The sequence below is a fragment of the Nanorana parkeri genome, unplaced genomic scaffold (genome assembly GCF_000935625.1).
Source record: "Nanorana parkeri isolate BGI_ZX_2015 unplaced genomic scaffold, ASM93562v1 scaffold987, whole genome shotgun sequence".
Taxonomy (NCBI): Eukaryota; Metazoa; Chordata; class Amphibia; order Anura; family Dicroglossidae; genus Nanorana; species Nanorana parkeri.
In genome coordinates, this window is record NW_017307255.1 from 356,698 (window position 1) to 374,884 (window position 18,187).

An 18,187-nucleotide genomic window follows, 5' to 3' on the forward strand; every position below is an offset into this window, starting at 1 on the left:
CACAGGGACCATGGGGAACAAAAGTAGCCCCCCTCCAGAAGAAAGGACAACGTCAGTATGAATTCTGAGATGATTTGAGGATCTACAGCCGAGTGATACACAAATAAGATACATTTTTGTTAACAGTTAAGGTACTTGAACGCATTATTAAGATTTAACTCCTGAGTTTAGTGTCACTTTAAGTAGTTGCGGACTTAAGGCATTTGCCCTAAAGACATTCAAAAAAGTATCTTGGGTGTACGCCATAAACCAAGTTCCTCTTCTCTCACCGCCACTCACACAGCCCTCTTGCTGGCAAATCCTGGCTTTCTAAATGGCAGCCAGGACTTTTTCTGTATCACAGCAGTAGCAAAACATCAACTTATTAAAGTGACAGAAAACCCAGGAGTTAAACCTTAAAGACGCATTCAAGTACCTTACCTATTAACAAAATGTATCGTATTTGTGTATCACTCAGCTATAGATCCTTAAATCATCTCTGAATTGGTGATGACACTGCCCTTCCTTCTGGTGGGTGGCTACTTTTGTTCCCCATGGTCCCTGTGTGTGTTGTAAAGTAGCCACTGCTCCAATCTCACTCCTGTAATGGACTATAATCTTTATACAAATTAGTAAAATAAGCATGAGATTGTAGTCCATCATGGGAGCGAGCTTGGGGCAGTGGCTTCTTTACAACTCACACAGGGACCAAGGAGAACAAAGTTACTTAAATGCCTTTTTTAAGGTTTAACCCTTGAATTTAGTTTCACTTTAATTTAAAGCTGAACTCCAGGTATAAATTATTATGCATATGTCATACCTGAACGACTGCTGGGAATCCTGTAAAGTACTGTAGTAGACGGAGCTACTACAGTACTGAATGTGATCTTACGGGTCCTGCATGGTGCTATACTAACCAGCTTACCCTTTGGTCTGAAAAAATTGGGTCATATAATTGTGACTGCATTTTTTTAACTTTAATTTAGCCATCTGAAAGGAAGGTTGGTAAGCAAATAGCATAATAGAAAAGTTTCATTCGTATAAAATGTTGTTGCCTGCTTTGAGGTTGCTGCCACAAAGATGATGACATTTATTATTTTCACAGATGTTGGAAAAAATCAAGAAAGGAAGGAAAGCAACTTAGAAAATATTTTTTCCAAATGGAAATCTAAAATGAAACATCATCTTCCCATAATGTCTAACACAAAAGCAAAATTTCACTCTGATGACATCAAACTGCTTCTGGATCAAATGGTATTTAATTTCGGATCTTTTTGGAGTACACCAGAAAGTGATCCATCACAACTTGGGATTCAGAAAAACAAAGCAAAGAAAAATCGTCTGTCGGAATTCCTTTATAATATTTCGACATATTTACAGAAAGAAGAATCGAATGAGCAGGAGGGTGAAATCTGGGACACATTACTTCAACAGTTTCTCCAGGTTCCAGTGGAAAGATCCCCAACTTTACCACTCTTAAAGCTACATGACTTTCTTATCTCCCTAAGAGGAAGTCAAAACTGGAGCGTTCTCCTCAGCTTTTTACAGAGTGTTTTCAAGTCAATTAGCAACAGTCAGAATGCTCTTCGGCTTCTGGGTCATAACTGGGAGATGCTCAGTGGTTTGATGGACACTCTGTTTCAAGCATTTCTCAGTGGAACCTTAACACAGACTGCAACTCTCCAAGGGGTTTTATGTTTCTTGATGGGTCACAGTAACTGTGGCCTTCATCCTGTTCAGATTCTAAAACTCCTGTTGCCAATTGAAGGCAATAATTGGACACCTATTGTCAATGTGCAGTCAGGGATTTCAGTTGCGTCACATGGGAAATATAGGCCTTTCAGTATGCTTTCAGAAAGCTTAAAAGACAAACACGCCAACTCCAGTAGATTTAATTCTTTATCTGAACAGGAGGAAGTACAAAATGTGTTGGATATAATTTACCGTTCTAAGGATAAGGAAAGCGGAACCAACGCTGCTGATGCAGAGGGGAATCCAGAGGAAGTTGTTTGGGAAGTACTAGAAGACCTTCATTACAATCTTATGAAACGAATGGAAAGATCTGTATATGACAACTTGAACAGAAAAGTCTTTCGAATGAAAGGAACCCTGATGAATAGAGTGTCATCAGTGATTGGAATACCCCATGCCGATCAGAATGGAAAGTGTTCAGTAGGTAGGGTTATGTATAACCAATATTTAAGAGATAATACAAATGGCCAGATGTGGATGAATGGATTGCTTTACATAATATTTTGAGATCTGGTGTGAATCAGGGTTTGTGTGGAATAGTTCACACACTAGAGATCTAGTTTGGTATCATATGGGTGAAGTTAAACACATGTTTACAAAATTCCATCCTGTTCTTGATTCATGACTGATAAATTGAGGTGACATATGGGCCTGGACACTTGTGGTAATCATATCAGTTATTTCTAGTCTAAACTGGTTTTACTAAAACACTTTTTACAGATCCCTGAAATTTACAACATATATCTCATTCCTTTTACAGGCAATCTGCAGCAACTGCTCTTGTGGTAAGTATTGTGTTCACTGATACTGTTATTCTGAAAGTTTTTGTTACATCTTTTTTTTCCAAACTACATCTTTTTTTTCTGCTGGCGTTTAGTAGGTTTACTGTTTCATTAATTAATTATTTGTGCTTCCCCTAATGTATTTAAGGTATTTAATGTTCCCCTTGTATTTAATGTAACTATATACTTCCAGGCATTTCAGTATGATGGTTATAAGCAGGTTCAGGCTCATAAACTAGACCACTTTATCATTCACAGTGTACATATATGCTGAATAATCAAGTATATATGTTATAAAAAACTTTGCCTTTTCTCCTTCATACGTCAAAGAATAACAAGACATGGCTAGATATTAGAAGCATTGTATTATGAATTAAAAGTACTTTCAGAACAAAAAAAAATCTTCATATTCAACTAGTGTGGCTTCATAAAATAAATGTACCTGTGGAGAAAGTAGGTACACACTAGTGTAATACTTGCGGCGAAATTGGACTTGGTCTTGTTTGATTTCTCAAACAATGGCAACACTTTGATTGCAGAGATCAATAGCAGATATCTTCACACAGCCATCCACTGACTCTCATGATTAACGGTACACCTGTCATTGTAATGACAACAGTTGTTGGTTAGAGATGGCCCTGATAACATCAGAGAATAAGAGGTGAGAGAAGCTCAAAAGAGATGCTGGAATGCAGTTTACTAATTGTACTAAGACACTCTATCACTTTGCCTATTCATTGCAAGGAGACAGGTTCTCTTACTAGTCCACCCCCAACTCACTTACATTGACCTTTCCTACACACCCCTTCAGGATCTAAGCTCTATGTTGGATGGCGTCAGAGCCTGTCCAGGGTTTACTTTGTTGTTGTCCTCCTCTTTCTTAAGTGACTGTGTTCAGGTCTGCCGAATGCCCATTTAGACCTGAGCTATACACCCTGGGAGAAGATCACATATTCCATTCTCCCCATTTTGGGAACTGAGTGGAAAGTGTCCCCCCACTTCCTGTCCTGTACACAATGTTGTCACTGTGGTAAGAAGAGAGAGGTAACAAAGGTCCTAGTCTTCCCTTAACCTATTAATAAATAGTGTTTTTTCTACTGCCATTGTGTCCCTTTAAAAAAAAGATTTACCCTCACTTCCTGTCCCTGTGACCTCATTGTCATTAGGATAGGAAATTGTGAAAAATCTCCTAAATACACTTTCAGTCTACTGTGGTTTCAAAAGATAGTCTGCTTCCAATATTGATGCCAGTGTTGTGTTTCACACAGGGGAATTAAACATAATATATCGTGGAATGTCCAGTCCCTTGGTTTTACATCAACAAGTTTTCCATCAGCTCCACCAGTCCTGACATGTGGTAAACCTGCTTTGGAAACAGAGGGCAAGGTGCATAATATTTCAAAGAGGTCACAGACTGATGCCTTGGAGGAACCTCAGCCATATGCTGAAGTCCTGGAAGCAGTATGTAATGATTCTATCCCAGGATTGCCTGGTGTCTCCAACTTTACAGTGTTTTTGTATTGCAATGTTTACAATGCTACGGGCTACTCAGTAGATACAACTTATGACCTCCAGGCTGCCTGTTCTGATGCTGCATGGTACCTTTCTTCCATGGAAGAAGACTCATTTTGGGTGTGGGTATGCAGGGAATATTTCCCACTGGAATTTAATAATACTGTCTGCAAAAACACATCATTTCCGAGAAGCAACAATAACTTAGCAATAATGAGTGATCTGTGCACTAATGTTCTCAACAGCTCTGAGACTGTCAGAGAACTGCGAAACAATATCAGGTGCTCAGATGTATGGCAGGGGATATCCATGAACCCCAAATCTTTAAAGACATGCCTATTTGAAAACAAAACATTCTTGATAGAGAAAGTCTGCAGTAATAACTCATTATCCGACATTCCAGAAGACACCAGGGCTTGGGTAACCAGACTATGCCAAGGACAGATGGTAAAAACATTGATGCTGAATGCAAATTACAGCTTCTGTAGCTACAAGTCCTGGGACAGTAATGCTTTTCAAAACTATACATTGGTTGAAGACTGCAAAGGGATCAACATGCAGGATTTTAAGGATCTAGTATGCAGAAATGCATCTTTATATTTTTCACTAAAAAACGTTCACCCGTGGGTTGTAGATTACTGCTGGAAAAATGTATCCTTAAATGGAAAATGTTTTCTCCAAAGACTGGCAGATGCGATACCTCTTTCATCAAGTTTTGATGCCTCCCAACTGTGTAGAAATCCAGTATCGTACATCCTAGGCCTGGTCTCTCAACTATCACAGTGTGACAGTGATTCCTATGGCTGGGCTCTTAATGTCCAGTATCTTCTGAAGATGCTCGATTTTCTCTTTACTTTCTCTGACCCAGAGCAGATAGGTAAGGAAACAAGGGATAGACTGGAAGAAGCCATCCTCCTCTCTAGCCTGCTGGATAATAGCTCTTTCTGGGCTTCTTTCAAGATGAATTCCTCGCTGAGCATCCTGCAGACTGTGGAGCTTTATCTAGAGAAAGAAAGCAGTGACTCTACTAAGGAGGATCTTCTGAGCTGTTTTAGTGTGAGTTAATGTTATGATATCAAACATCCAAATTGTATGTCATCTGTCACTTTCTTTGGATCCTGAAGTTTCTTTAATATGGACATATTGACAAAGTGGAAGTAATGTTTTTCTCCACAGCAACTATCATGTTTTCTTGAGTCTTCCTAGTCTGCTCCAGTAATATGTCAGGTAGAACATGTTGGTTGGGCAGCAACTCTAATCTCCTTTCACTGGACCTTTTACATGACTTCTTTGATAATGACCCCAGACTTCGATTGTTTATTTAACTTGTTCCCATTTTCCTTCACTTCCTGTCTGATAACCACAATAAGAAGTAAGAGGATATCCTTCCAAATAGAGGGAAATCCCTGGCAAGCAACAGGGTCACCAGAACAGGTGTCTCCATTGTAAGATTTCTCATCTATTCATGCACTCTCCCACTGCTGATCTCTCCTCCAATGCTTGAAGGCGGAAGTGATGTGTATTACAACACTTCCGCCTTTAACTGTAATTTCTCTGGCTGCTATAGCTGGGGAAGAAGCTTTTGAAGCAGATCTCTGCTTCATCAACGTCCCTGGGGTCCCAAGGTGACATTAGGGGTCTTGGAGAGGGGTCTCCATGAAGAGGATCTGTCACCGTATCTGTGCTATCACATAGGGGACTTCTGCACCATCTATGTGATAGCAATAAAATTGAATGTAAAAAAAAAGTTAAAGTCACATAAAAAAAGTAAAAAACAAAACAAAAATGTTTTAAGTCCCCCTGACCCTGCATGCATGCACATATAAACGTAATCAACGCCAAACACATTACATATTACCGTGAACGTCAGAGTATGAGCAATAATTCTAGGGCCAATAATCACTGATAACACTGAACTGATGCACAGTAAAACCTTTTAAAGCATCGCCTATGGCCAATTTTGGGTATGGTAGTTTTTTGCGCTTTCGTGGGCGCTCACAGTTTTAGAGCTTGATATGTTTAGTGTCTATTTACCGGACATGACCCAATTTTTTATGTTTTACCAAAAACTTGGATAGTAATACATTTTTCATAACATAACGTAGTTTTTTTTCTAAATATTCTGTATTTTTTTCATTATATAGTTAAAAAAACCAGCAGTGGTGATTAAATACCACCAAAAGAAAGCTCTATCTGTCCCCAAAAAATGGTATAAAATTAATTTCAGTACAGCGTTGCATGACGGAATAAACGTCAGTCAAAGTACCGCAGCGCTGAATACTGAAACAATTGCCTGGACAGGAAGGGGGTTTAACACCCTGGTCTTGAAGTGGTTAAATATTAATAGAACAGAATACCTCCTTACAGAAAAACATCAGTAAGTAAAATGGGCAGGCTAGATGGATCGCATGGTCTTCATCATACATCAGCTTTCCACATTATTGTTTCTAGTTAGGCCTATATATCTGGGGTGCATTTGCTTACAATTCTTAGACTAATAATCTGTTTAACTGTATGTATTGTACTTATGTCTGACAGCCTGTGCTATGGGAGCTCATTCAGAAGGAGGAAAATGCTACAGCTTTTAAAAATCTTCTCCAGGTAGGTTTCATGCATTTTGTATGTCCTAGAAAGGGTTGTGGTGAACAGACTTCCATTGTGCTGTGAATGAGCAGTAATATCACGGTAAACTCCTTCCCCAGAGATCCCTGGGCACTTAAAACCGCACTTGAAGCGGGAGTTTTATCAGATAGGAGGAGGAGGGGGAACCTGTGCTCCACCTACTGAGCTCCCACCGCTTGATGAGAACACCTTTGACACAGCTAGAATATTAGTAAAAAATGTCTCATGTCATTTTTTTTTTTTTTTTTAGTTTAAATTTGGTAAAATAAAGTTTAGTTGATTGACCCTCCTAGTGCTGAAACTGTGTATTAAAGTGACACTAAACTCAGGAGTTAAACCTTAAAAATGTATTCTAGTACCTTAATTATTAACAAAAATGTATCTTATTTGTGTATCACTCGGCTGTAGATCCTCAAATCATCTCTGAATTGGTGCTGACACTGTCCTTCCTTCTGGAGGGTGACTACTTTTGTTCCCCATGGTCCCTGTGTGTGTTGTAAAGTAGTCAACACTCCAAGCTTACTACAATCTCAATACTAATTAGTAAACTAAACATGAGATTGTAGTCCATCACAGGAGCAAGCTTGGAGCGATGGCTACTTTACAACACACACAGGAACCATGGGGAACAAAAGTAGCCACCCTCCAGAAGGAAGGACAGTGTCAGCATGAATTTAGAGATGATTTGAGGATCTACAACTGAGTGATACACAAATAAGATACATTTTTGTTAATAGGCAATGTACGTGAATGCATTTTTAAAATGTAAATCCTGAGTGTCACTTTAACTCTAGCACCATGGAGAGTTATAGCAGTATCGTAATGGGTAAAAACCTATTCCTTTCATGTACTGTACATGTGAGATTTAAAAGATGTTCACATGCTGCTGCCTTTTGCCTGGTGGTCATTTATCTTATTGTGAATAGGGCGAATTGGAGGTGGAATGCCAGGCGAATGTCTTTGAATTTCACTTGGGCGAACAGCAGCAAATTATTGACTGAGTGAATTTCCTAGTGAGTCATTCATAAATAGACCCAAATTCTTTACATTTGGAACAAAGTAACAGAGTCTAATATTTTGTATTTAATGGAAGAAATGTTGGTGTTAATATAGGTTAATGGGCTGGCCTGAAAGAACTTGAGCTGAAGTAGAAATCAGGCCCAAATAGTTTTTTTTTCTTGACTTTGGCTAGTGTAGGGAAAGGTTAGAACCCCTGTTGTCTGTGGCTCTATTAAAAACATTTGCTTCATGTTGTCCATCTCAGCAGTGGTCATGTCCTACCTATAGAACCCACAGCCCATGTCTCCTCTGTGGTAACAATGGCCCTGGCCAGTTCAGAAGAAGTTGGTTGCTGCAGATTCTGGAATATCACAGAGACCCCAACTTCCCACCTTATCTCCTGTGGCTGGCAATTGATTGACTAAATAAAAATGATTGATTTAAAAAAAAATTCCTGTTAATATCATTGGGACAGGAAGTGAGGAAACATCTTCCCTATTTTTATACTAGCAATAAAAACATGGAGGTTCTAATTCCTTTCTACTTTATCTATATAGGATTTTTACATAAGAGCAACATAAACAACTGATAGTAAACAAGGCAAATAACATTGGTCTTGTTTTTGTGTTGGGACTGGGTAAGGCTGCAGAGCAATTTCCAATACATCTGCTTTAACCCCTTCCTGATTGATGGCGAGATTATTCCACCATGGTCTTTCAGTTCAATAAAGACAGGTGTCTGAATAATCCCATCAGGTGGTACAATGAGTTCTGGTCTGTATAGGGACCTGCGCTCATTGAGTTAATGCTGTTGCTTTGTCCTTTGGTGTCCGAGGCAAACCCTCAACAGCAAATTAGGGGTCCCAGCACTGTCAGCACTGTGATCACTGCGATAGGTAATCGCAGTAATCACAGTGCTGTGACAGCCAGTGAGTCACTGTGTTGTAGAGCTGCAAGCTGGATGAGTGTATTACAAATGTGATACAAAGTATCTCTGAGGAGAATACAGTATCAAAAGCCCATGTAAATAAAAATTAACCCCTTAGTGCCCCTTATTTCAAAAAAGTTTTAATAGTTTTTTAAGTTTTTAAAATGTTTTAAAATATTTAAAAAAGGAAAAAGTTAAACAAAGTCAAAGTAAAAAAAATACATTTAATAAAAAAAATTATAGGAAAATATAGTGCCGAGATGGCTAGAAAAGTTAGGAGACAAACATAGCACATTCTAAAATTGTTCCACACTAATATTGTATTTCGTGACCTATAACTCCCAAAATAAACTGAAATCCCAGGCATATGATATACCCTATAAATCCGGACAAATAAAATAATTTATTATCATTTACTTTCTGTTAGCTACACTAATTATGTACACATTATTATTGACAAAACTGTGGAAAAAATTGATTGGCTTTAAATACACTTTTGAAGTACACTAGAAGATAATTTTCCCTTCCTGTGTTGCTTCAATCATTAGTAGACTCCCCTTTTCTACTTGATGGTCATCTTGGACGTTACATTACAGTTTTTAAGGATTCATCATCGTACAGCTGTATTTTGTATCACAGGAATATTTACACATGCCTAAAGAAGGATTCCAGAAAGTCCTGATGTCAGCAGAAAACGATGCAGTGGAAAGGTTCCTCTCTCTGATGCACCGGTCATGGCCCAGAATCCAGGTGAGATGGAAGAAGAGCTAGAGTAGGGACAAAGTGATATAAGGTAACCTCAAGTTATCATAAATAATACTTATTGCATAGGAATGACTGCCTGATATGAGAGTATTGAGGGAATATGACAGAATTGGGGCCAACAGATTTAATAGACACATTTGTAGTATATGTTGAGCTGGAAACTTTTTTTCTGGTTATGGATAGAATGGGGAAAGATTAAAACTCCTATCAGGTTTTCACTGCTATCTGGCACTCTGTTAAAGAGATTTACCCTGTCTCTCTGACAAAGGTTTTGTTAGATAGGAAGAAAAGAAAAATATGCAACAGGGACACAGACAGAAATAAAAATCTGACAGCCATACTAGCCTTTCCCTACTCTAATAAAGAAAAGCATTTTTATTTATCTCTGTGTTGCTGTTGGAGAGTTCAACTTACTTCCTGTCTGGTAAAAAGTTGTTAGCAGAAAAGGAAATGAGAGGAAATCTCTCTAATAGGACCAGTGTAGCAGAGTAAACCTGGCAGGGGTTCTAACCCTCCCCCACTCTATCCAAATCTAAGAAAAAAGTTATGCTGGACATATCCTTTAGGATGCGTTCACACCAAAATTGGAAGAAAATTGCAAGATGGTCCATTGACTTGCAATTATACCTTTTGCTTTCCTCCAGATTGATTGTGTTGGGATCTGGTTATAAATGCATGCTAACAGAAGGTCACCGAAAAATGAATGCATGTGAATGGGGCTAGCTCACGCCGGATCCGTTTCGTTACATTGGGCTGGAAAAAAAGTAATGCATGTAATGCAACAGAGCAGAGCAGTGTGAACTAGCCCCATTCGCACCCATCCATTTTTCGGTGACTTCCATTAGCATCCATTGAAAAACGTATCACAATGCAGCGGAGCGCAATGCAGCAGATCGCAAAACAACAGATCGCAACACAATGGATCTCAACACAGCGGATCGCAACGCAAAGGATCCGATCTGAATGGCCCCTAAATTAACTGACTGTATTTATTATGCACAGGAACTAGTTGTTACAACTGTAACATGAAACAACATGTGATGATCCAGGAAAATACTCTGTTGTGTATGTAAGACATTCATTTACTCTTCTAAATGTTGATTCCTTCACAAGTCTCACTTTCACCTTTTCTGGAACAACTCATCTAGGAATTTGAACTGGCTGAGTTTGGATTCATTTGTTTCTTTCTTTAGCCTTCATCACATGCAAATGATATTCCTTTTGCAGGAGTTTACAGATGTTGTCTTAAAGCATGACTAGAGAAATGCATATTATTGGTAGATCCATGATAATAGTGGTGGAACAAAGTATGTGTATGCGCTACTGCGATCTGTAAAATAATGTGGCCAGATAAAATGTATGATAGATTTTGTCTTTTATGATAACTACATGTATTTTCTTTCTCCAGGTGTCACAACCAGATGAAAAAGGATTAGAGACTCTGACATCAATGGTTATCCAAAAATTTCCACGCCTAACACCCCAAATATTTGTGGATCTATCTCAGTTTATACCATTTATGTCCATATCTGACATTGTCAGCTTTCCACTCAGCCTACTGGCCAATCAGAGTGTGTAAGTCAAACGGTCAAGCAGTCTGTTTAATGAATACGTGCACATAGATCAATATGTCTCCATTGTCTTGTAATTCTTGGATGAATTTAAACAGGGAAATCAATTGTGAATTCTTTTTGTTGCAGTGTAGTGTTGGGGCAATCTGTATATACAGTGCTGGTGGGCTTTTATGATGTAAGCAGTACGCATACAATATGCTGAAAATACATCTTTTGTTCTAGATTAGAAGCAATCAGTATCCACAGTCCAGATATGAAAATTGCTCAGAAGCGTGCATTTGTGAAACGTCTCATGCAGGCTAACGCGTTTGGTGACATCCCATCGTGGCCGCCACATTTTCTCACATCCATCCAACCACTACTTCCCTATCTGCCACTCTGTCATTTCATCCAGCTGAGCTCTGATCAGGTCAGTACACAGCAATGTCAGAATTATCTCTACTGATCACTGGTAAGCTAAAGGGGATTTTTTTTCAATGTGGTTTCAGATTTTCCCACATGTTTATAAGTTACATAGTTACATAGTATTTAAGGGTTGAATAAAGACACAGGTCCATCGAGTTCAACCTTCGTGTGTCTATGTATGATTGTGCATGTGTGTTTATGTGTCCCTGTGTGGTCTTGGGTTTAAGAGTGCCTGTACCCCTGTATGTTACGAACTCTTAGGATGGTATCTAATTGATTTTTGAATGATTCAATACTTTCTGCTGATACCACTGCTCGTGGCAGAGAGTTCCAAAATCTAACCACTCTGACTGAAAAGAGGGAGTTTACAGTAAAAAGTCTATTGCTGATGTTGCCATCACCATCAAACATTTTGTACATTAAAATCATGTCCACTCTTAATCTTCTCACCTCTAGTGTGAACAGGTCTAAATTTAGCAACCTTGTCTCATAGCTTAGGTCCTCCAGACCCTTAATTAGTTTAGTAGCCCTTCTCTGGACTCTTTTTAGCTCCGGGACATCCTTTCTCTGGATAGGTGACCAAAACTGAACCACATACTCCAGATGAGGCCGAACCAGTGATCTGTAAAGTGGCAAAATTATCGCTTCGGCTCTACAGAACATTCCCTGTTTAATGCATGGCAGTACTCTGCTTACTTTGTTTGCCGCAGCCTGGCATTTCAAGCTATTATTCAAGTGTCCATTTAATAACCAGTTACTGCCCAGTTAAAATGGAACACCAATATATAAAACCTCCTTTAATCTGGTCATAACTTATTGTTGATACTGATCACAAGTGACTGGATATATAAAAATGCATGGGCTCACAAGATGCCTAATGATAAACTCAGTTCTCCACAAGCTGTTAATATTCTGCACCCCTTTATGCTCTCTAGCATATTATACTGTATACAGTATGTCATTTTTTAAAGTTCTTTGTGGTGTTCTTTTATGAGAAGGATACCAATATCTTCCACCTGAAACAACTGAACTCCCTGTTACATGTATTTATTTAACAAGTTATTGTGCGTAACATTGCAAATTTGTGTGTGTAGTGCAATGATTTAAACAATTCACAAGTAGTAGAATAATAAAAGGAATTTACTTAGCTTAGGTTTAGTATGTAGGTATTACAGATGATGAACTAGATAAATATAGCATTACCAATCCATGGAGCCCCTCCACTTCTGAAAAGATCAGAAAATGTGTCTTAGACAAGACTTAGCTCGTCATATCTACTGTATACCTTTTCTATTGAGGGGCTTATGTCCACCAGCCTCGCCCCCTGCTGGCCAAAGTCCAGCCCCACTGACCAAAGCCCCACCCCCTGCTCACAAAAGCCCCGAACTACCTGTCAAAAGCCGGATGCAGCACTGCCTGTAATTAACAAGCAGCGCCCCGTTCATGACAGGTTACACAGCAGGGAGGATTTCCTTGCTGTGTAACATGATAGAAGCCGATCTGAATGGAGAAAAAGCTGTCAGCTACAGACTTGAAGCTGACAGCTTTTTCCTCCATAATACTAGGTGAGGCTCTGCCTCCCCTGCCTCCCCTGACCGCACATCCCTGAGTTCCTTGTACATCAATAACCACTAAAAAATATTATTATTAATATTACAATATATTTTTACAAGCAATACTCTCACTATGGTTTCATTATTGTAAATATTTGACCCAGATGTGATAGGTACCTTTTATTTCAAACAGGCAAGTTTCAAAGTACAAAAACAGATGCACCAACCACAATTCACTTGTCTTATTTAGAGAGAATCTGATTGGTTGCTGACGGTTGCAGCACTCTTTGTCCTGTGTATTTTAACTGATTTATTAATTACTCCGGTATCTCCTACAAGGCGAGTGGGCAAGCTGCTCCCTGAATTTAATCTGACTGCACTTTTGATGTCCAAGTGATCATTACAGTAGATTTGTGTAATGTATTATACATAAGATTACTGTGTCAGGGAAGTGTACAAGCACAGAATAAAGGAGACGCTAGTGAGGTACTGACAGTCATACTAATCACTTGTTTTGTGCCCAACAGATTAAATTGCTGGCAGATGGCTGGAAAGATGTGAACCTGGGTATGATGCATGGACGCTTTGTGGCACAGAGCCTGATGAACCAGAGCCAAGATGTAGACAAAATAAAGAGGTATATAGTGCTATTGAAGAATGAATTTCCTGCTCTGGGATTGCATTACCTGCTACCTTCAAGTGCAGTAGTAGAACATTGTCCAGGATCAGTAGAAGGACGATGACATATCTTATTGGCTGACTATATTAATCTTGTAAGATTTCAATATAGATCAATGGGTCAGGTCTGTTCTGTACGTACATCTACTGTATACCTTTTACATATATTGTTGCTTTTCTCCTTATATTTTAACTTTTATTCTTCTAAAATAATGTTTGAATGTTTTACAATATTTGAGAGGTCTGATTGTGGTTTCAAGTTTTTTTTAATGTAACCAAATAGATAGCACCAGCCATTGTCATTCTTCAGTCTCAAGAGTCTCTTAGTTTATTATATTAGAATCTTTCTAATTCTCTGTTTCACTTGATACAGGCAAAGTTCACTTACAATACATCTAAAGCCAAAAAGGTGTTCATGTTCTCTACTTGTCCTGGTGACCATTGTCACCTGCACTAAAAGTAATGACAAATCCAAAATGTTGAATTGTTACTAGAACAGAAATAAAGGCGAAATCTTCCAGTAGGGACATTTGTTCTACTGACAACTGTCTAAGAGTGGATTTACCTTACTATGCAGAAATTTCCTCTAACTTCCTGTTCTCTCTTCAAGACCGGAAGTGAAGGAAATTCTCCATAATGGGGCAATGAAAGCATTACCTACTTAATCCAAAACTAAACAAAGTTTGTGTTTTAGATATGCTTTAGGGTCTTCAGTAGAATCAGTAAATAATACCCTATATTTTGTCATTATTGAGCAGCCAATACACAATTTTGAGGTATAGCACATATTGTAGTTTGGATAAAAACGGGAATCTGAGCAGAGTTGGAAATTCTAAATGTAAACATTTCAATTTGTAAAAGCAATCTGATGTTTTTGGTAACTTTGCCTTTTATGTATATTTACATCCACTAGTCAAGCACAAATTACCATACTTGGAAACTGGGTGTCTGGTTATTACATGCAATCTCCAATATCTTGATTGTTTAATTGTCTTTTTCTTTATACTGAAATGTACAAAGCCTTGAGGGTCTCATTTGCTATTTAACATACGAGGATCTGCAAAGCCTTCAGCCCTTCCACTACCCACTAGGAGACTTGGAGAAGAAGCTGCTTGAATGCATTTCACAGAAGACATTGTCCCACCATGGGAGAGTACGTGTTTTCTATGCTATTTAGTTCCACAATCTTTAGTTTTCTGCTTCTAAATGATGAAGATGATGTTGGAAATGCAACATGTCTTTTGAGCTGTAGATGACAGTGTAGTGCAATATTAGCCTCTCTATATGCATGCTTATCAATGATACACAGGACATCTTCTTATCTATATGTTTCCCTCATAATGCTGTATTCTAATATAATGTTCTTCAAAGCAAGTAAAACTTAATTCAGCATTCCTCAAGATCTCAGTGCTTCATCTAAACACATAACCAACAGTAGTGATGGGTAGTCATTTTTCACAACATATAACCTAGACCTGTGTAGTCTGAAAAGTATCTCAAACCCTCTTATTAAATCAATCAATACACACAATTAGAGAATAGGGGTTTCTAGAGACACACACCATTGCACAAGTGTAAAAAAATATGTGAACTTTTAATTCAATTCATGTTATATACAAATTAGTGATCAGCAAACAGGTTAAAACCTAATCAAAGAACCACATCCCTTCCATCCTGCCAGAGTACATGCAAGTACCATAATGAAAATTCATGTAGAATGTCCATGTATCATTATATCCTTCTTCATATGTAATCAATCCAATAGTATTTCACTGGCTTATGTTGTCAGGGATGGTATCCCAATGCTTTTTGCTTCTGCACTTCCTCAGGGGATCTGGGGGGGGTAATCTAATATAAATACATAATTACTTACTGAATACATAACTGTTATAAAGGACTTACAAAATAATCAACATTATTGTTATAATGAACATTTGGTTTTTTGGAGGCGGAAGCGCGCCTTTACTTACCTGACATCGGGAGTCAGGAGGAAAAGGGAGGGTCTCCTACGTACAGAGGGAAGGCATGCTAAAAGATGCCATCCCCTCCGGTGTCTCCGGTGTCCACACCGCAAAATGAATGGTCATAGTGGTTCTTTCCCATTAAGTGTCCTACATATACTTGTGATTTGTTTGCTAATTTAGTCACCATCATTGTACTGGGTACAAATTAAGTGCCCCTTGTTATTGCATCATTTCAGTTTCATGTGTAATTAGTAAATGTCCATGTTTATATTTCAGTTGGCTTATTCATTAGTGGATGTGTTGAGAAAAGTCAATGTGCATTCATTGGACTTTAATGAACTGGTCACTTGGAGAAGTCTGCTTTCTGAACTGGGATTGTCATTTTTCCAGACAGTTCCACAGAGTCATGTGATTAATCTTCTGGCGCAGTTACAAGCCTCTGATCTTTCACTTGCGCAGGTAAGTCACTTCCTTTGGAATCTGAACAGGAGATGGCGTTAGTAGGCCCCTGTTTGAGTAAAGCAATGCAATGAGCCCTCTATACCAGTGACGTGCCTGTCGGCCGGAGCTCCGCCCCTGTCCGACAAAGCCTCGACCACCACCCGTCCCCAAGCTAGTGTAAAAGAGGAAGAGAGGAGACAGGGAGGAGCCTCCCTGTCCCTCACTTGCTCCTTGCCGCTGAGGCTCCGTGACCGGTTACACAGTGGGGAGGATTTCCCTGCTGTGTGACCTGTTAAATGCCGATCTGAATGGAGAAAAAGCTGTCAGCTTCAGACATGCAGCTGACAGCTTTTTCCTCCATAATTCTAGGTGAGGCTCTGCCTCACCTGCCTCCCCTGACCGCACGTCTATACTGAGCAGGAGACTGAAATCTGTCTAGAATCTGTCATGTATAGATAAACTCGGTCTGGTTTTTATGTCCATAGATGGACTTTTATTAAGTTCAAATATAATGAGCCAAACCTAGAATATGTGTGGAATTTCAGTCAATCTTTCGATTTTATATGTGATTATATATTGTAGTAATAACTGCCTAATTTCTTTCAGGGTTTTTTGCTATTCAGTCATGTCACTCCAAAATCTAATGTAAGTATATGTAACCCTCCTGTTTTGCACTTTGAATTCTGCATAACCACACATTCTGTCATGATATACTTTGTTGCAGTGCCAGATATGTGGGCTAATAGGGAGGTGTAACAATCTGTATTTTTGGCCTTTTGCTGAATAGTCTGCACTTGACTGATATACTGTGAGGTATACAATAAAGTCACCAAAATGCCTTCCATAGATTTTCTTGCACTTAGTTGAACAAAATAACAGTGATCATATAGTGGATTTTCTAATTAAATTATGAAATAATTGGCAATACAGTCAATAAAGGTAATCTATTCACAATAATACAAATCACTGTTGCAGCTGCATATTGCTATGTTTGCTTTGTTGGTTACATTTGAGCTCTACGGTTAGCTGTTAGGACTAAAGTAACAATTCTTGAAGTTTATGCATATAAAGGGAGGGATTAGGTTTTAGGGTCCGGGTTAAAGTGGACCTTCCATGCCAGACAACCCTCCTGCCTCAAATACAATTGTCTTGTTTGTAAACAAACAGATCAGCCCAACCCTTCTAGGAGACAGGGGTGATGTCAACAATGCCTCTCCGCTGCCTCCTGAGATAGCTGGGTGCTCAAAATTCAAGCTTTGCCACACATGTTTCCAGACGTGTCAGAGTTAAGTCATTTTTTTCAGGTTTTCTTTTTGTTTGAAATGGCTTTTTATAAATTGACCAGCACTGGCAAACGCCAGCACAAACAGTTGGTTAGTACTGCTTGTGCTTATCAGCTGATGATTAATGAAGTTTGATTCCCTTTTGCTGTTGGGCGTGTACACCAGTTATGTGTTTTAATTTTTTTGAATAGCCGGTTTTTGGAATAAAAGTCATGACATTATGATATTGTGATGTATTTGTCCCAATTTTGCAGGTTGCAGAACGAGTGATTTGTGGACTGCACTCCCTGATTCCTGTCCTTAGCCCAGATTACTTGCGTTCTCTGCCAAGCCATCTCCTAACTAGAGCTTGCCAGTGCCTGGGGTCTTCTCTACCTTTGCTGAGTGCTGCACAGAAGGCAGCCATAATGCAGTCATTGCGGGTATGTGATCATGCCAGTTCATGAACTCAGCAACAATATGCTTTTCCTATTTTTTTATTATATGTCAAGCACAAGAACTGTCTGTATGGCCCCATAACAATCAATCGGACTGCATTGGGACATTGTATTTTAAATCTGGTTGCTGCAGCTTAACACAAGCAGTTCACTAAGAGCAGGTAACAATTTAACCAGCGCACTGCTAATGATAAGCAGGAAACATTAAAACTGTATTAACATCAGAAAATCTTTCAAAGCTCAAAACAGAACTAAAGTCCGCCTGTATTGCCTCCCCTCTAGTGATGCAAGAGAATGATGGCGCTAGACAGTCAAGATGGTTTCTGCTCCTACTAAACTATATGAGCTGAAACATAGTTTATGTGAAAAAAACAAATCACCACAATTAGTTATGATTCACATTTCTCTACAACTGCCAGTCATAGTTTATTGGTCCCAAAGAGGCTGCATTACTAAAGCATTTAAGAATGTCCCCACAATACATTGCATAAATACTTACAACTAGAACATTAAA

The 18,187-nt window shown here is 38.8% G+C and overlaps 1 protein-coding gene across 1 annotated transcript in view; it reads left to right on the top strand.

Annotated features, from left to right (window-relative positions):
* Nucleotides 1–1,824: 1,824 nt before the first annotated feature.
* Nucleotides 1,825–18,187, top strand: part of STRC (stereocilin) — a 40,490-nt gene continuing 24,127 nt past the window's right edge. Inside the window, exons 1-13 of the mRNA XM_018566907.1 lie at nucleotides 1,825–2,155; nucleotides 2,492–2,516; nucleotides 3,782–3,974; nucleotides 4,809–5,081; nucleotides 6,564–6,626; nucleotides 9,213–9,323; nucleotides 10,747–10,913; nucleotides 11,135–11,321; nucleotides 13,398–13,507; nucleotides 14,569–14,701; nucleotides 15,789–15,971; nucleotides 16,560–16,598; nucleotides 17,491–17,658. Of these exons, the coding sequence (XP_018422409.1) occupies nucleotides 1,825–2,155; nucleotides 2,492–2,516; nucleotides 3,782–3,974; nucleotides 4,809–5,081; nucleotides 6,564–6,626; nucleotides 9,213–9,323; nucleotides 10,747–10,913; nucleotides 11,135–11,321; nucleotides 13,398–13,507; nucleotides 14,569–14,701; nucleotides 15,789–15,971; nucleotides 16,560–16,598; nucleotides 17,491–17,658 (1,983 nt within the window). The remainder of the gene's footprint in view (nucleotides 2,156–2,491; nucleotides 2,517–3,781; nucleotides 3,975–4,808; nucleotides 5,082–6,563; nucleotides 6,627–9,212; nucleotides 9,324–10,746; nucleotides 10,914–11,134; nucleotides 11,322–13,397; nucleotides 13,508–14,568; nucleotides 14,702–15,788; nucleotides 15,972–16,559; nucleotides 16,599–17,490; nucleotides 17,659–18,187) is intronic.